Consider the following 19,984-nt stretch of genomic DNA (forward strand, 5'->3'; position numbering starts at 1 on the left):
GAGAATCCCACTAACCGGGTGTGCTTCTCTGGGATACACGTTATAAAATACTATGAAAAAATCATGTAGAACTTTTCACCACTAGTGCTACGTGATCAATGCAAGGCCAATATGTTTTCACTCAGTGGCCAAGCCCTTTAAGATAGAGCATCTCGACCGTTACAAAACATAAAAAAAAGTCAGTTGTATGTAAGTATATTTAGGTTTTACCGTCTTTTTTTTTTTGAAAAATTCATGATACAACCGAGCATAAACTAGTGAGGAAGAGGAGTCATGAAGTGTGGAGAGGAGTATTAATATGTGGAAAATGACGTTGCCTAGAAGCAGATGCAACAGTGAAGATGTGTTAACAATAATTTTGTTAGTTTACTTTATCTCTCGTGATAATTATATCGTGTTTCACATGGTCCCTTCTTTGATATGACTGAACAGTCGCACTAGAGCGATATCTTTATATATAAAACGTTAAAAAGAAAAAAAAAAGGTGAATCTGAGTATCGTTGTGTGATTCACAATACAATCAGTCTTTTATAGTGAAACGAGTTTTAGAATACTTTTTAGTTTGTTTGGAAAACTATAATAAATCGAGAGATATAAGTGGATTATATTTAAATGGATATGATAGATCATGTGAGTAGTATAGTAGATATAGTCAATAACTCGCATGTACATCCCCTTTCGGATCTAGACGATCTCCATTGACATCTATATCAAAAATCCCATATCGTGAAATATGTGTAAATAATAACCTACGTAGAACTCATCAATAAAGTCAATCAGTTTACGAACCACTATGCATTACTCTTTTGGAAAAAATCAAAACGTTACTAAATTCATACCATCATAGTCAAAATTTTCCCCTAGAAAATTCAACTTCACTGCTAAACAAGTCACCAACAATAGATGAAAACATTTGACCTGATTTCCTCGGTGAGTTATCAAATTATATCTAGACAGAGAAAAAACATAACTATTCTTTGAAAAGTAAGTAGAGGAAAAGAAGTTGTAAACGTTGGACTTTGTGTACCAAAAAAGAAATATATTTTCCACCTTGTCCTTTTCCTATGGCTGCCTTGCATTATATAATATATCAACACACTTAGCCATCGCACACTTGCTTCAAACATCTGGCTTCCTTTGCTTTCATAAACACAGCACCTTCTTTTTTCTTTTGGTTACTATAAACACAAAACCTTCCTCATCCATTTTTTAATCTTTGTTCTTTTGAAGATACTTTTCTTTGAAGAATTAGATTGAAAAAGAAGAAGATGGGGAGAAGACCATGCTGTGAGAAAATGGGATTGAAAAAAGGGCCATGGAGCGCTGAAGAAGATCGAATCTTGATTAGTCATATTCGTCTCCATGGTCATCCCAACTGGAGAGCTCTCCCTCAACTAGCTGGTAAATATTTTCATATATTTATCTATTTTCTAACATATCTTCAGAAAACAGAAACACTTATCTCTTCTGATTTGACGAGTGTTCTTGTTCTATAGTTATATATTATTATATATGCATGTATATATGTGAGTGTAAAGTTTTGAAATGGTGTTATGAAATGATTAGGGCTACTTAGGTGCGGCAAAAGTTGCAGGCTTCGTTGGATAAATTATTTGAGACCAGATATCAAACGTGGCAACTTCACTCCTCAAGAAGAAGAAACTATCATCAACTTGCATCAAAGCTTAGGCAACAGGTTTTTTTTATTTTTGGTCCTTTTCCTTTTTATTTGAAAAAAATCTTACTATATTATTACTTCACAGTTTTTATAAATGATTACATTTTGCTTGTCAATATGCCAAATATTATAACTGTGTGGGGGCTAAGGACTGAGAAGATTCGAACCCGTGATTGCCTTTGTCCACATACCTAAACATTTAAATAATCTAATTTTCACTTTCCTAATTTTCTTATAAACAATTTTCACTAGGAGACGAAATAGGCACTGTGATCAGTGTAAGACATGTGCAAATCTCTATAACCATGCATAGGCAATTTAATTCAGTTGCTTTTATTTTGTTTTTTTTTTTTTTTTTTGCTAAAAGCTTTGCTTTTATTTTGTTCTACTCGCTCTTTCTTCTCATAAATTTTATTATTCATTTATGTGACACTTTGCTTACTATTATTATTTTTTTATACGATAGATGGTCTGCTATAGCTGCAAAATTACCGGGAAGAACAGACAACGAAATAAAAAATGTTTGGCACACTCATTTAAAGAAAAGAATCCAGCATAATCAAGATCAAAATATCAGCGAAACGATTTGCGACAATGATGAACAACTCGTCTCAGTTATGGATGAAAAGAGGCCAAGCTCTCCGCAACAACAATCTAGCAGTAGTACCAATATTTCAGCGGTTACAACATCTAGCAACAATAACGATGTGTCCAACAACAGCAGCAAAGACTCTGCTACGTCACTAGAAGATGTTCTTCCGTTCATAGATGAGAGCTTTTGGTCAGAAGTTGTATCGATGGATTGCAACCTTTCAGGAGATGAGAATAGAGAGATAAAGATGGAGGATTGGGAGAGCTCATTAGATAGCAATATTAAGGGATATAACCATGACATGGAGAGTTGGTTTGATAATCTTCTCACTAGTAATCTTACAACTGGAGAAAATTCCGACATTTTCTGAGTTTTGAATTGTTTTATTAAGCTAGTTAAGACTTAAAATCTTCGTTTGTAACCCACATGAATAAAAATCTTTTACGTTTCCTATATCATTTTCCTCTATTCATGTATCTTTATCCGCTTTCTTGTGCGATTTAAGTTTATGTAAACAAATATTAATCTTAAGGTATATATTGTTTTGGATATTTTAAAAGGTTATAGATAATATCAAAAAATCCCCTAAACTATGATACCTTACTAGAGAATATACTATGAAGAGTTCATGTTAAGCTAAACATATCATTATTTTTATTTGTAATTTTCTTTTGCCGTCTTGTGATAATTGCTTCTTCAGTTTTTGTTTGTTAAAGAGTTGTCTTCTCTTAGGTCATTAGTGCCCTAGTTATAATTTACAATCTTTGGTGATATTTGCACTATACCTATTTATAATAAACACTAGACACTGACCGCACGGATATTGGTTCTTATATTTTTATAAATGAATATTTATTTTCCATAATTAGTGTTATATATGTTAGAAGTGTCGTAATATAACTAATTATATTTAAAAGATCTGAACCAAATAGGATAATATAGTTATTTTTGGTACGAATATCCTAACCTATTTCATATATTTGTTATTTAGATATTTTTAGGTTCCTATACATTAGAACAAACTCATCCAGACCAGAATGACCCAACTCAAAACACACATAAATTTATAATATTCAAGTGGAGCCTAATTTCAAAGTAAAAAAAAATAATACTCGAAAGAAATAATATGTACTTAAATGGATAGCCAATGTCTATGCCTAACTGATTTTATAAATTAATAAAAGGAAATTAAGTAAAATAGAAAGAATTTTTTATTTAGTAAAATAGTTATATGGAGTGAAAAACTAAGTGACAATAAATGTAATACATTTTTATTGTTTTGATTTAAGTCATTATTTTATTCACAAAAATATATTTTGAATTATGTTTTTAGCTATGTAATTCTCCACAGATTGAAACTAAAATAAAAAAATTAAAACAAACAAAACTGAACGTTTAACCATATGCATAACCCAGTTATTTTAAATTTTACATTTTATAATTAGCAAAAAGTTAATGCTGAAAACTAATAAATAAAAATCTACCATATTATTAATATAGTTAATGATGTATTGTTTAGGTATAATTAATGAAATTGTTAAACTGAGTGTAATATGAAAAGATAATTAATGTAATTATATTAATAAAATTACGAAAAGGACACCATATTTTTTTGTTATACTCCTATCCATGTTTCTAAACAATTCTCATTTATACTGTTATCTATGTTTTTCTAATGTGTATTTCAGTTTTAATAATATACTAGACTTTAACCCGCGCAACCGTGCATATTTTTTTTTAATGTTAATACATAGATATTTATTTTATATAATTAATGATATATAGTTTTAATGTTAATCATATATTTAAATATTTATAATAAATATTTCAAATACAATAATTTTATATTTTATAAAATTGTAATTTAATTAATTATTACAAACCATCACATTAATTTGTCACTTTTTATTATATATATATATATATATATCTTAATAGATTTTTGTAATTAAACAAATTAATATATGCCTAAAACAACATATTTGAATATTTTTTTGTATTTAACTTATGCTAATTTCTGATCCGCGTTTCAAATTGGTATATTATATTTTAGAAATATCTATATATATTCATTTTAGACAATATATTATTATTATATAAAAGTTTGAGATATGTTTATTTTTATGATATATTATATAGTTTATTAATATTAATCCGTTCCGCCAACATATCATACTTTTGTATAATAAAGGTTTTATATTTATAAAAATAAAATATATTAATTTATCATTTTAATATAACTTATCATACTTAGTTGACTATAGTAATTTTATTTTAATATGATATATTATGATTAAAAATATAGATTAATTTACGTGACTAATATGAAATGATTTGTGAGACAGACAAAATGATTAAATTGTAAGATAAATAGAAAATGATTAAATTGTACCAAATAAGAAAAGATCTAAATATCCTTAAAATGAGGCAAAGATATTTGAGAACATTAAACAGATATGGTTCTAGTAATATAGATATTAAAATATATTTTAATAGAATAGATAGATGTCTAGTATACCTTCTATTTATCGGCAATTAGGACTTTGGTGGACTCTGATGATGTTAAATCATTGCAAGTATATCTTTGAGTAGAAATCAGATGGAAGACAGAAATGGATGACATTTCACTAACAATGGAAAATATATAGTACAATATGGATATCAAGTGGAACGAGTCTATCCAGATAAGGAAAAACCACCAAAATTTTATGAACCAACAGTGGATATACTTAAGGCCTATTGCTGGAAAGTGAAGTGTCCCCAAAGATAAAACATTTCTTGTGGCAGTTATTTTCAGGTTGTATAGCGGTTATGAAAAATTTAAAGGCAAGAGGAATATAATGAGATGCATGTTGTACATGGTGCGGAGACCAGGAGGAATCAATTAACCATGTGTTCTTTGAATGTCCTCCAGCACGACAAGTGTGGGCGCTATCTAAGATACCATTGAATCCGTTGTCAGGGCAAAGATGGTTCAGTACTTTACCGAGTTTTGATGGTTTGTTAGGGGCAAAAAATGTACGGGCATGTTTATCACCTCTTCATTCGAAGGTGGAAGCATTGGTATGGGTAATGGAATGTATGCGGAAATTTAAAACAGTTTCAGGTTACGTTTGCAATATATTGTTCTCAATTGGTGAAGATGGTTTCGGAACCGGAAGAATAGACAGCATTTGGAACCTATATGGAAAACATTAAGCTTTTTACGAAGAAGTTTCCTCAACTCAGAAATCGTTTATGTACTCAGGACGGTGAACCTAAAGGCGGATAGCTTAGCACGCAGTGCCCCGTAACAACTGTCTTTCGTCGTACACATAGATGCATAGTTACCGAGTGGACATGAATCTGTGACTGTTTGCTGTAAAAAAAAGAAAAAAAAGATAGATGTCTAGTATATGACTAAATTAAAGATATTGTTGTTCTGATAGTCTAGATACTTTTAAAAGCATATTCCCTTTTCCTATGCAGAATGAACTATATCATCACATTTAAAATTCTTGTAGTTTTACTAAAAGTATTGGATAACCAACAAAAAAAGATAGCTTTATCGAGGAGGTCCACGTACTTTTTTTTATCAGCCATTTATAATTGCTATAGATTTCCTCAATAGATTTGGAGTTATCAAGCTGTGCTATAACGTACACTTAGGTTGATGTATGCGTTAATATGTGATATTCCTGCTCCAATATGTATATGAAAAGAATTTACAAAGCTATATGTAAATGGCCGAAAATGATTTTGCATGAGTTTTTAACGTGATAATTTGAAAAAAAAGAAAACATAACCTAAAAAGCACCATTATCAATGATCCAGCGATGACTCCACTATAGCAATTATATGATAACCATCAACTGAATTGAGCCAGTAATAATTCTTTATACAACATAATTAATATTATTGATTTTTTAAATATATGCAGAAATCATTGTGCTACTATCTGGATTTGAATCATAATGTATATTATTGACCAAAAACATTGATTCAAATCCATATGTGTTATGTTATTAACAAACATAAAACCAGTGAGAAGTATAAAATGATAAAAACGTGACTTACAAAGTAGGGACAACTAACGATTAAAGAAGGCAAGCAACCAACCAGAAAAATGGTGATCATGTTGATTGATTACACTGGCTATGACCGGACCCACCTTGAGTGAGCCATCAGCCGACTCCAATTACAATTTTGATTTCAGTATCTGACCCCTTCACAGAAAAGGCTTGGCTTAGAATACAGTGCTTTCACATGACTCTTTGATTTGAAGTGAGCCACACATATCATCGCCATAACACTATCGGAGAACAAGCTTAGTTGTGCTTTAACAACATTTCGAAGATCTTCAAAAACCAAAGTTTAAAATCTGAGTAAACAAACATGATCACGGCCAGTATTTTCAGGTAAAAAAAAGAACACAGAAATTAACTCATTTCAACACTGTCACTAACGAGAGTAAATGTTCTTATTATTTGTTGAGTTTCTTTCACCGTCGAATCAGCTGGAATCACTACTAAGCAACTCCACGAGTTGGGCTTTCTTCATCTTTGAAAACCCTTTTAGTCCCCTTGATTTTGCTATGCCTCTCAGTTCCATCAGCTTCAATGTACTCAAGTCCTCGTCTTTTACAGCTTCTTCCTCAACCTCTTCATCAGCATCATCCAGAGACTCCTCCTCCTCGGATAACGCATCTAAAGTAACATTATGCTCCTCCTCTTGGTAAAATGATGATGCGTCTAGATGCAGATCTGACTCTGGTTCGAGAATAGCTGCCACAGGGTCAGGTTCTGACTCATATTCAGGTGCATGTTCGTCGTACTCAGGCGCAATCTCAGCCTGAAGTTCGTCTTCAGGTTCGTCATGCGACTCTGCTGTATCCTTCTTATGGGTCCAAGTCACGCTGTAACTCGATGCCTCATCAAAAGTTGCCTCATTAGAATAAGTCGGAGGAGGTGATTCAAATCTTGGTACTGGCGACTTTCTTCTGAAGCTTGACGCTGGCCTGGTAAAGGATGATGATGATGATGATGCATTATGATCTTTGGTCCATGACTTGACAAGGTTTCCTCCGCTGCGATCTTGCCTCCTGTCCACAGGATCTCCTCGTAGCGAACTGTCTCCATGGCTGTTAAAACTGTTAACTTTTTTGCTCTGCTCTCCCGAATGCTTTCTTAGTAACTTAAGAAGAGAGTCAACAGTTTCACTTTCTTTTCCCCGTCCTTTAGAAGCTTCTTCTTCTTCTTGTGCCTTTTTATCTTCCCTCTTAGCCGCTGCTCGAGCTCGGAGCTGAGCTTGAACTTTTCTGAAAAGCTCCACTATCTCTTTCTCTCTTGGCCCAGGGGATGAAGTAGCTTGGAACTTGGGGGAGTTAGACAGAGAGAGCAAAGACCCGTTTCTTGAAGACAACATATCAGAGTTATCACCATCAAAACCGTCTCTATCTTCGCTTTGCCTGTTTATTCCATGCTTATTAAGCCTTGAGAAATCAGGGTTTCTTCTGTAGCCACCAGAACTCACTCGGCAAACAAAAGAACTACTATTGGGGATACACTTCAGAGATCCATTAAGTTTGTGATCTAATGTAGCAGGTGTTCTTCTAGAAACAGCAGAGTTGGAGAAACACTTGCTGTCTGAAAGTGCGTAACCTGTGTTACCAAACCAATAGAATTATTACAAGTAATATTCCTACAGAAGCATGTAAACAGTCGACAAGAACACGGTCCTATTTTGTCTAATTAACTTTCACTCAGAAACATTTTGTCGAACAACTGGTGGACATAAAAAAAAATCATTTATTGTTCCAGATATGCCATTTTCACACATCGAGTCTACGGTACACTAACAGAGATACAAACATTACGAATCTTCCCGGTAACACAAATAGAGACAGAACTTAACAATTATCAACGACATGTAAGAGACACACAGAGAGGGTGGTAAAGTAGTACCAGAGACGTAATTAAAGTTCAAACTGAAAGTTCCCGACATCGCCGCCAAGAACAGCTTCGGAGCAATGAGAGAGAGAAAGACTTCCTCTTCTTCTACCCTCCTCTTCTTGGGCTTTAGATTATTTCAAATTCCTAAATGGGCTTTGTAAGTTGGGTTTTACAAATTAGAGATTCGACAATCGGTTAAGAGATTTTTCCAAACCGAGTTTCCTACCTTAACAGAACCGACTAAATTAACCAATCAAAATCTCTTAACCAAAACCAAAAACAGAATTAACAAATGTCTTCTTATTCGGTTCGGTTTAAAAACCATGGTTTTGGATTTCTCTGTTTCATTATATAGGAAGAAGCTAATGAAGAGCTTTCTTCAACACTCTCTCAACAAGGATCTGTATGAAAGCTTAAGAACCAATGGGCCAAACATTCGCCACAAACATCTCTGACACTCCAATGGCATCTCTAGATAGGAGTTTCGAACCAACGGAAACAAAGGGGATACAAATGCAAACAAGGTTCCTTTGTTTATTACTAAGCCTTGTGGTCTTTAGCCAATTCATCCACGTCAAGTTCTACCGCCAAGAGTGGAGAATCCTCTTCCATGGCAAACTCACTGATACAGAGATACACAGTTCCAGATTCTTTTGTGCTTAGTAAGAAAAAAAAAATAACAGAAAGAAACTGATAGGAGAGGATGGTGACATCTCTTTACCTGTTACTAACTGGACCATGATCAACGGCTGTCCTCAGACAATATATAGCTCTTCCTACTATGTCCGCCATTGAGACCGGACCAAATGTTCGACTATCGTATGCTTCCTATTAAACACAAATGGGACAAAGTCAACAAACCAAATTATATAGAGATTCAGTTTTATTTTTTTTCTAACGTAACAAGGAGGGAAGTCTGTAACAGAGGGTACCTTAGATTTAATCTCTTGGTTCTCAGCTACGACCCAACACTGATCCTTTTCGAGAACAAAAGGCTCCTCCTTCTCATCAGTTGATACCATTTCGGATCCTTCTAAAGCTGCCAGTCTTCTCACTAGAAACTTATCTGTTTCATTCGGGTCCTTCAACACAACAGCATCTCCAACGAAAACATACCTAGACAAAGAAAAACCCGAGAAATCCAGATGGGCATCACTAGTAATCTTAGACATTGAAACTAGCCAAAGGCTGCCCAACTAAAGGATTCAATTGATGTTTGGATACATTAAATATCTGAGATCGAGATTTCAATGCGCCCATCCCAGTTAGTATAATTGTATTATAAGTAGACATTTGACCCTTAATGCCTAGAAACATACCTTGTATCGACAACAGGTAGCTTACGGACAAGCAGTGTGTTGTCATGAGCTCCCATGGTTGGGGACATCTCTTGTCCTTTACCAGAGTGCAAGTAGGTTATCCTTCCATAGAGTAGATTCTTCAGGACTACACCAACTAGTTCCCGCTCATTGAGCTTCCCTTTAGTATGATTCTGTGACATTGAGTCAATAAAAAACAAAATTCTATATAAACATCTCAATCTGCTGAAAAAAAAATTGTCTCAGAATTTATTCAATAATTGGAATCAAAGCTCAACAACTCAACCAAACAAACTACTGACCCCTTCTTTCCCAGTGTTGTCTTTTTTATTACAAAGGGATCAGAAAGCCTAGCCAATTTAACCAATTTTCATAAATTTGAAAGAGAGAGAATTATAAATTAAAGTATCTGTAGCAAGTGTGAGAGAGAAGAGAGACCTTGAGGGAGAGAGTGAGGGAGTACTCCAGCTTGTGAGCCATGTATCGCACCCAATTCGATATGTATGCCATCTAAACAGAGACAGAGATTTGATCGGAGAAGTCCCTCTGCCGCGTCGGTTTTCTCAGCCTAGTCGCCGCCGTTGTCTTTCTTTATAAAAACCTGAGTTTCATAAAAATCTTGTGAAACTCAAAAAAAAAAAAAAGATTTTTGTTTTCAAATTAGCCTTTGAACTATTCTCTATTTCGATAAGTCTCCCTGTATTAAAACATTGTAACACATTAGCCCCCACGAGGATTCTGAGTCTGACCAAACATGTAAAAGTTAGTTCAAAGTCTTGGACTTTCTCAACATGCCACGTGTTCACAACCAAACATGTTTACTTTCAAAGTATTGGACTTTCGTAACATGCCACGTGTCCACAACCTTTCTCCTCCTCCGCTGAACATTTCTCGTTTTCTGATTAGGATCAGCAGATTTGATAGATCCAATTTATTGTGATTTTCTTTCTTCCTTGATCTCTATTTATTATAATTCGAAAGATATGGTTGATTCGATTGTGTAAATTTAGATAAAGTTTAGATTTTATGCGCTGGTGAAAAATGGACAAGCTGAAGATATCTGAATGGGGAGAGAAGCTGAAGACAGGAAGAGCTCAAATGAACAGAATAGTAAGTGACAAAGTCAAAGACATCCTTCAAGCTCCTACCTTGGAATCCAAAATGGTCGATGAAGCCACTTTAGAGACTTTTGAGGAGCCCAACTGGGGAATGAGCATGAGGATATGCGCTCAGATCAACAACCACGAGTTTAACGCCTCGAAATTGTTAGAGCCATTAAGAGTAAGATCTCTGGTAAAAGCCTTGTGAGCCAAAGGCTGAGCCTTGAGCTTCTCGAGGCTTGTGCTATGAACTGTGAGCAGAAGATTTTCTCTGAAGTTGTTTCTGAGAGGATTCTTGATGAGATGGCTTTGTTAGTCAAGAACGGTGAGGCTGAGTCAGAGAATAGAAGGCGAGCTTTTCAGCTTATTAGAGCTTGGAGACAGTCTCAAGATCTTAATTATCTTCCTGTTTTCCAACAGACTTATATGGTAATAATAAATTCTATGAGTCTGATTTGCTTATATGGTCACTGTTCTAAAAAATGGGTCTAGGCGCCGCCCAATCTAGTCAAGCAAGTCGGATCTGAATGAATGTATTCTAAACATGGGTCGGTTTAAGCGTCCGCCTAAACAGTAATTTTCTATAAGGCGTCTGAACGAAATAATTTTTTAAAACAATCTTTTAGAAAATCGGTGGCATTCTAAATATCGGTTTGGTTTACGTGCCCGCCTAAACAATAATTTTCTATAAGGTGGCTAACTACTACAGATCTAAACGAAACAATTTTTTGGAAATCGGTAGCTACCCGGTTCCTAATCAAGAACAGGCTAGTGGAGACGATGATGGTCTTCTTGACTATAACTTTGGGAACTTATCTATCAAGGATAAAAAAGAACAGATTGAGATCACGCGGAACAGCCTCGAGTTGCTTTCTAGCATGTTGAGTACTGAAGGAAAGCCAAATCACACGGAGGTAATGTCTTGTGTTATTCACTCAATCATGCAAACCACATTCTCTGTGTTGTAATAAGTAATGGTGTTTATTGTATATGTAATGGTTACAGGACGAGCTTACGGTAAGCTTGATGGATAAATGCAAGCAATCACAGTCGTTGATTCAGATGATCATAGAGAGCACAACAGATGATGAAGGTGTTCTTTTTGAGGCTCTGCACGTGAACGATGAGCTCACACGCGTTTTATCTATTTACGAGTTGGCTGATGAAAGTGATGAGAAAGCGTCCATGGTGGAACAAGAATCATCGGGAAGCAAAGATGCTCACCCGAAACCAACAGAAGAAGAAGAAAAACGGTTTGTGATGAAACAGAACCATGTCGAAAATTCAGAATCATCAGACAAAACAGCCAAAGAAGATAAGAAGGTGAAGATAGAACTCGGTTTATCGAGTGATGAAGATGAAAAATGAGCAAGTCTCTATGTTTTTGTCTCTTCAGAACGTTTTGGGAAGATTTTGTTATTTTGATGATTTTCTTCTGTAATGTTGTTTCAACCTCTTTGCGTTTGTGTTTTTGACATTATAAGCATACAATGCATAAATAGTTGAAGCCAGTCTGTTGCGATCCAAACGTAACCACTTCCCATCATTCCAAGAGACCATAGCCACCGAGAAAACGTTTAAACCAGAGTCAGGATTCACATGGATAATGGAAACACTCGTAAACCTCTCCCTGATCGAGATGGCTCAGTCATTTTATACGAGAGGGTGTATGTATTCCATATACGTGGTGTAGTATTTTATACGAGGTGTTTTGGTAAGCGTTTTGATTATAATTCTGTACTGATTGTAATGAGAGGATAGGCGTTATGGCGCTATGGTTGCGATGAGTGTTTTACCAATCCAATGCAATGGATGTTGTTGATTCATCTTGTTTTTTTTTCTTTTTGCCTGTTTCAAAACCTAAGATCTTTCTCGTAAAATATGTTTTTCATTTACATGATATTTACAATTTAGCAAAAAAATAAAGAGAGGATAGGCGTTAGAAAAGTAATTAGTATTAAAATATGCATGGGATTTGAGAAAAAAAAACTATGCATGGAATTTGTTTTGTAGGTCTCACAAATGCATGTATCAATTAAACACAATTATTAACTGTAATTGTGAAGAACATGGTCAAGTTAAAAACATTTTATATGGAAATCGATCGTCAAAAACTTTCAAATAATTATTTGCTATTATCTTTTTCAAAAAAAAAAAAATTATTATTTGCTATTATTTCAACTCGATCTTTCATCTAAATCAAAAGTTCATAACTGAGCATTATATGTTAAGATATTGTGGGTATTCAGAATTTTGGAGGAATGGGATCATATCTTGGTCTTCCAGAAAATCTGGAGGGATCAAAGATTCAAGTTTTTAGTTTTGTTCAGGATCGTTTAAATAATAGAGTAAATGGATAGACTTTCGAGTTTTTTACAAAAGGGAGAAAGGAAGTGATTATTAAGTCGATGATCACGGCATTACCAAATCATTCGATGTCATGTTATCGATTACCTAAAGCAACGGTGAAAAAACTAACAAGTGCGGTATCACAATTTTGGTGGAGCCCAGGAGGAAGCACAAGAGGGATGCACTGAAAATCATGGGACAAGGTATGTGCAGATAAGGAGGAAGGTGGCTTAGGTTTTAAAGATATCACTGATTTCAATACAGCGATGCTTGGTAAACAGTTATGGCGTCTGATAGAGAAGCCAAATACTTTATTTTCTCGAGTCTTCAAAGGTCGGTATTATAGGAATGCTTCACCCTTGGAACCGATTCGCTCATATTCTCCGTCATATGGCTGGCGGAGTATTGTTTCTGCTAGATCTCTGGTTAGCAAAGGACTAATCAAAAGGGTGGGATCAGGATCTTCTATATCAGTATGGAATGACCCTTGGCTCCCAACCACTCGTCCGAGACCAGCTAATAAAAATCAACACAATCTATATCCCCATCTTACAGTAGAGTCCCTCATTCACTCTACCTCGCGTACTTGGAATTTAGAGGTAATTCAGGTTTTGGTGGATCCTCAGGATGCAAAACTTATAGAAAGTATTCCACTAAGTAGGAATCAGAGGGTGGATAGAGAGGGATGGCACTTTTCAAAAAATAGAAAATATACGGTTAAATCAGGATATCAGGTAAAACGGATTTATCCAGACAAAGAAAAACCACCATTACTGATTGGTCCCACGGTTGATGTTTTGAAGGCTTACTGCTGGAAAATACGGTGTCCACCAAAGCTAAAGCATTTTCTATGGCAATTAGTGACAGGATGCATAGCAGTTCGGAAGAATTTACAAGCAAGGGGAATTCAAGGGGATATTTGTTGTACCCGATGTGGAGCTCCTGAGGAATCGATAAATCATGTATTTTTTGAATGTCCTCCAGCTCTCCAGGTTTGGGCTCTCTCGAAGATACCATCAAACCCAGTCTATTTTCCAACAAGTTCCCTATTCACAAATATGGATCATCTATTCTGGAGAGTTCTCCCGCAGATGGAGGATCACCAGTTTGCATGGATTCTATGGTATATCTGGAAAAGTAGAAATAATAAAGTTTTCAGCAACTTGGATATAGATCCTATGGATACGATTAAATTGGCGGAAACAGAATCAACATTATGGGCTGAGGCACAAGTAGTAAATGACCAAAGGATGCTAACACCAAGAATAGACACGGTATTGCTGTCGATCCCAGGAAGATGGTGTTTTACGGATGGCTCGTGGAAGGAGGGTACTAGGTTTTCAGGACAAGGTTGGCTTAGTACTTTGGAAGGTTTCGATGGATTACTGGGGGCGAGGAATGTAAGGGCTAGTCTTTCGCCTCTTCATGCGGAGATGGAAACACTTTTATGGGCAATGGAATGCATGAGGAACTTACGTCAATTTCAGGTTACATTTGCAACGGATTGTTCTCAATTGGTGAAGATAGTTTCGGAACCAGAAGAATGGCCAGCTTTTGCAACTTATTTGGAAGATATCAAGATCCTGAAAGAGAGTTTCACACGATCAGAAATAATCTATATACCACGGACGCAAAATTCAAAGGCGGATAGTCTAGCATGCAGTACTAGAAAACAGCCGTCTTTTGTCGTTCACATGGATGCAGATCACCCGGTTTGGTTTACAGAGTCAATATGAGTCTGTATTGTTGATGACAAAAAAAAAAAAATGTTAAGATATAAACGTGTATTGTTTTTTTCTTAAACGAGAAAATTGCATATCCAAATAAAAATCATTAGAGCTTACTCTTGCAAGATAGTCTTTCCAATTCAGATCAACATCCTCGATTCAAAAATCAAATTCCCCAATTTATTTTCAGCTCAACGATAGCTAATAAAATGATCCATAAAAGTTTTCTTGCTTTCTCTTATATAAAAATAAAGCTGAGAAGATTTATAACACAAAAGGTTAGATATGCTGTAATTAACTAAATATACATACTAAACTCATAAAAGTTCTCTGAATAATGCTTTAGAAATTTAGAATAAAGAAACAAGTTATAAATTAGAGATTCCTAAGTTTGTAAAGTTGGCTCTTTTTTACTTTACAAGTTATTATAAAGTAATATAACTTAATCACTTTGGTGTCACCTCCTTTTCCACCTTCCAATACGGATTTGAATCATTCACTTTTGTATCCGCCACATCTCAAAACATTAAGAAGTTCAAGAACCCAAACAAAATGAAGGAATATTAGATTGGTTGATTTTCCGGCACCTATTGTGGTTTATTAGGTCACACAACTTACATTTATATTATTCAAATTTTGGAAAATGCCCAAAAGATACAAGTTTATCTTTGGTATAGCTTACATTCTACTTGCTATTTCTAATTATTATTTATTAGTTAAAACCATTCATGTAAGAAAACTAAAAATCCATTTTTGACAACCCGGCCCCTTTTAAAATTAAACTAGAGCCCGTGTCCGCGCTTCGCGCGGATTACATGTTTAATTAAAGAACAGTTTAATTAAAATTGGAAGTTTTAAAGTTTCTGAAAGTGTAAGTTAAGTTTTGTTTCTTTTATAATGCGAAGACGTTGGAAGCGGTGATCACTTTTTTTTATAAACTAAAGTAAGTTTGAATAATAAATTATGTTGATGAATTTAATATTCGTAAGAGAAAATAGTATTTGAGTGTGCCTATTTAATTGACGTAGAAAGCTGTAACGTAAATTTTAAAAAAGTTGACTGGTGTCATTTGCTATGAGGCTTATGATAGACATTTATTCCTCTTTTGGAAGCGTTGTATGATATCAATATCGTTGTCAAAGTAGAAGCACGATCCAGGTGTGGTTGTGAGTGATAGTTTCCCTGAAAAAGTGAAATATTTGTAAAAATTTAGTTTGACATAAACTTTATGTTTAGTTTATTACCTTCATGTAACCGTAGAATGATACTTGTGATGATTACGATTTAGTTTTTCCTGGTAGATATGCGATTTTACTCCCTGAAATTAGACGTCTCCTTGTCCCACAAAGTTAAACGTACCAGTTATCTACAAATAATTATTGTATTATATTTCAAATTTTTTATATTTTCTATATATCTAGGGTATTAGGGTCATTTTGGGCATTTTGCTACATGTCATCTCTACAATTAAAAAAATAAACATGAGACGGATAATTTTATTTAATGTTGGTAATATCTTATGCATCATCTATAAAATAAATATATATTCATATATACCATTCCAGATTTAGTAATATTATTATTTTTATATAATTATACAATTTGTATTACTAAAGCTTTTAAAAATATGCAATTTTTAAACATCTAATATCTAATCGTATGATATTTAGTTTCTTATATATCTACAAAATTTTAAAAATATTGTTTAGGCCAAATGTTTGATAATTATACAATTTTATATCATTTTTATTAGTTTTATATAATTTGATATAATATATATCAAATCTATATTAAATTTTATTAAGATAATAGTAAAATCTATAACATTTAATAAAATTTATTTTTAAATATAAGTTAGAACAACACTAAAAACCTCAATTGAAATAGTATAATAATGGGATGCGTGAGAAGCTTTGTGATTCAACACGCCTCCGGTCACTGTGGCGAAAGACTAAACAAAAGCATGTAATTTCATAAAATAGAATGAGCTTCTTAGTTTTTTGGTATCATATACCGTAAATGGATATTGGGCTGACTTCAGTATTGACTGGGATTTAAATAAATTGTTTGGGCTTCGTAATTGACATGGATATCAGCCCAGTTTGAGATGAGCTGTTAGATTGATTGGCCAGGAATTTTTTTGCATATGTGGCACACTTTAGAAGCCTTTAAAATAGCTCCTTTTATATAGTAGGATTATGTAATTTGGCTAATCCTAGCTGCAAGAGTAAAGAGTTTCCTACTCACTGAATAATCCGCAATAAAATGTCACTCACAGCTGAGGTTTGAATCTTGAAAATGCTAAATTTACAGATAGATTAAAAAAACAGGTCAATGGCGCAAACCAGCCAAGATTAAAATATTTGTAACTTTTTCGATTCGTATCTTTTAGACTAGTGCTTATCGACGACTTGTTTCTACTCCAATGAAAATCAGTTTAGTTTATGAATCATCCCTACTTTATCCCAAGGGTTGCATCTGTAGTCAGCTGCTTATGTCGTCCTACTCTAGAATTTGAAGTGGACGTGGGTGGCGGCAACCACTTATAAGTTAACTGTCGTACATTCATAAAGTATAGTAATATAATACATAATCAATGAACAGTTGAGGCCCTGGTGGACTTTATATATTCATCGTTTAAGGTTGTAGATTGGTGCCGACTCTGAACACGTCATAAGCTATCTTCATTGGTTGCCGATATGGCTCCGTGACTCCTTCAAACAAAAAACCTGAATAAACGGTTGAGTAGTCACTGTACATTTAGGTTCTATAGAATTGATATTTTCTCTTAACTTTTTCTTCTTTACGTTTAGCTGCTCTTAATTAAGCTGTTATTTATTTATCATAACTAGTATTAGGCTATTAGCTACCGCTTTTGTTTAGTCGTTTGTCATTGTTCTTATTTATATATATTGTTATATGCTCTCCAAACTTTCTATTTTTATCGGTGTCGCCCAATATGAAAAAATTAGTTAATTAGTTTGACAACTTGACATACCAAATTTCCTTACGAAATTATGTTATGATATTATATCACGTCGACATAACAAGATTGGTACAAAAACATACACTTTGTCACTTGTTAACATTTGAGAAAACTATTGTTTCATAATTACTAAAGTCTTACCTTTATACCCCAAAACATGAAAATATGATATGATGGAAATGCATGCAAGCCATGCAATTAAGAGGCTAGACTATGTGTATATCTGACTAGATTCCAACTTAATTAGTAGCTACTACAAATATAATTTCTTCATAAATCTAGGTGTCTCAGCACTAAAGCTATAGCTTAACAGCCTTATAGGTCCTTAACTATATAAACCCATGGATGCTAGCGTCTATTACAGAGATCAATCAATCGCATTAACACTTCAAAGACTATATATATACATCTTAGCTTTATTAAGAGAGTCATCATATACTATGGCAAGTGTAAGGATATGGGTCTGTCTCGTTTTGCTTATACTACTCGAACTGACCTCAGTGCACCAATGTCGATCTTTGGTCGTAGAAGAGCGACTTTCCGGTTCAAGTCGTGTGATGAAGATTAGAAGAGAGCTCTCTGAGAGGCTAAAAGAGCTGAATGCTAGGTTAGAAGGCGAAGGGAAGATCCTTGGCAATACTCTTGACTCGAAGCGGCTCAGCCCCGGTGGTCCTGACCCAAGGCATCATTAACAAAGGAGGAGAGAAACAAAATTCTGCAGTTGTTATTGCTGGGAGATGTTTTAATATTATTACAACTTTTTGACTATATAATTGTAACGGTGTAGCTAGTGTTTCGCTGACACCAGCTTATAAACATTCAAGCTCTAATCTGACAGATGTGTGACGTAAAGCAGCTTGTTTGATCTATAGAAATATGTGATATATTATGTTTTGATTTCTGTCTCTTTCCATTGATGCGTTTCTGTTTACATTATCTCATTTGCATCGTCCTGGTTATTTGAGGTTAGCTTCATGTGTCGTCTTGAGATCTTAGTAATTAGAGAAAATGGAAAGAGTATTGTGCATGCATGCATGAGAGTTTTTGGCCACATATTCATATTGAAGTCTGACAGCATTAACTTCAAATCAAATTAAATACGAGATAGTTCACTAGTAAAGGGAGAAATAATTACTACTAGGTGACCGGTCCGCACCCTGTGCGGGCATAACAAAATTCAAAATATAGAATAAATAATGTATAGTTTTCGAAATAACGGATTTTACATTATAATATCACCGTCTTTGCGAGAAAGCAACAGCCATGGAGAAAAGCTGGTACTCAATATTTGACATGGACGAGAAGGACAAAGTAACTTCAGTATCAAGAGGCAGTTATTGTGTGTATGTATAATTGCAACGTCCAAAAACAATTTGTGTGTTTAAAAAGAAAATTTCAAGAGGGATTTTATATTGTAATAAGGTAAGTCATTACAAACGAATTAAGAATTTAGAAACATTAAGGTAAATTGGCATTTAAAATTTCAATAAATGTGATAATAAGGGCAAGAAATGTTTAAAATAAATAAGATAATTTACATTTAAACTATTCATAAGTTACTTTGCAACTTGCACATGTCAAATCAGAAAACGACATGTGCAATAGGAAAAGAGCTGAAAAAAAATGATGATATAGCTCACCTTCCCAAAGAACATATAAAACCTCTTATAATAATTTAAAACATCTGATAAGCCAATATAAATAATTTTATAAATTTATTTATAATTTAATAAATAATTTATAAAGCATGCATGGAATTTGTTAGACATTAATAGTTATTATGATACTTTATATACAAATATAAGGCTTTATATACGTATATAAAATCATTATATCAATTCAAAATAATCATTTTTGTTTCTTGTCCCCTAGACTATATTTGCGAAGTGATTTATACACATGTTGTCATTACAATCATTCTCGCTGAAAAAAAAGATGACATGACACTTGAAATAGATGACATGGTTTTAGAAAATAGTGACATGACATCATATTAATTGTGAGATGTAAAATTTCCTTATAAAAATTTAATTTTTTTGTATGGATTTTAAATATGGTAATAAAAATAACTCTTATACCATCATTAATGTCAATTTTCCATATAAGTATTTATTTATGGTAAACTATTAACTATATTAATAATTCATATATCACAATTAAAATAATAGTATATATGTATATATATGTATCTCACATTAATAAAAATAAACTAAATAAAGTAACACTAATCCAAAAAAACATTGATAGTTAAATATTTAAACATTATTTAAATTTATCTTTTCATCTTCATCATTTAAATTAAC

At 33.8% G+C, this 19,984-nt stretch overlaps 4 protein-coding genes and 1 pseudogene across 4 annotated transcripts; 3 read left to right on the forward strand and 2 right to left on the reverse strand.

The window, feature by feature from the left end:
- Positions 1-1,017: 1,017 nt before the first annotated feature.
- Positions 1,018-2,728, forward strand: LOC103844065 (transcription factor MYB13). Its single transcript, XM_009120836.2, has 3 exons — positions 1,018-1,401; positions 1,567-1,696; positions 2,145-2,728. The coding sequence occupies exons 1-3, from the start codon at positions 1,269-1,271 to the stop codon at positions 2,638-2,640; spliced, it is 759 nt and encodes a 252-aa protein (XP_009119084.1). The 5' UTR covers positions 1,018-1,268; the 3' UTR covers positions 2,641-2,728.
- Positions 1,484-19,964, forward strand: LOC103844060 (CLAVATA3/ESR (CLE)-related protein 3-like). Its single transcript, XM_033282573.1, has 2 exons — positions 1,484-1,495; positions 15,786-19,964. Exon 2 carries the CDS (start codon positions 18,023-18,025, stop codon positions 18,371-18,373), a length of 351 nt encoding a protein of 116 aa, XP_033138464.1. The 5' UTR covers positions 1,484-1,495; positions 15,786-18,022; the 3' UTR covers positions 18,374-19,964.
- Positions 6,578-8,356, reverse strand: LOC103844064 (rho-N domain-containing protein 1, chloroplastic). The gene is made up of 2 exons (XM_009120835.3): positions 8,213-8,356; positions 6,578-7,909 (listed from the first exon to the last, which is right to left on the reverse strand). Exons 1-2 carry the CDS (start codon positions 8,250-8,252, stop codon positions 6,762-6,764), a joined length of 1,188 nt encoding a protein of 395 aa, XP_009119083.1. The 5' UTR covers positions 8,253-8,356; the 3' UTR covers positions 6,578-6,761.
- Positions 8,481-10,192, reverse strand: LOC103844062. The gene is made up of 5 exons (XM_009120834.3): positions 9,958-10,192; positions 9,520-9,692; positions 9,133-9,316; positions 8,922-9,028; positions 8,481-8,822 (listed from the first exon to the last, which is right to left on the reverse strand). Exons 1-5 carry the CDS (start codon positions 10,027-10,029, stop codon positions 8,741-8,743), a joined length of 618 nt encoding a protein of 205 aa, XP_009119082.1. The 5' UTR covers positions 10,030-10,192; the 3' UTR covers positions 8,481-8,740.
- On the forward strand, positions 10,461-15,585 carry LOC103844063 (annotated as a pseudogene).
- Positions 19,965-19,984: the final 20 nt, after the last annotated feature.

This window comes from Brassica rapa, chromosome A10, assembly GCF_000309985.2.
Source record: "Brassica rapa cultivar Chiifu-401-42 chromosome A10, CAAS_Brap_v3.01, whole genome shotgun sequence".
NCBI lineage: Eukaryota > Viridiplantae > Streptophyta > Magnoliopsida > Brassicales > Brassicaceae > Brassica > Brassica rapa.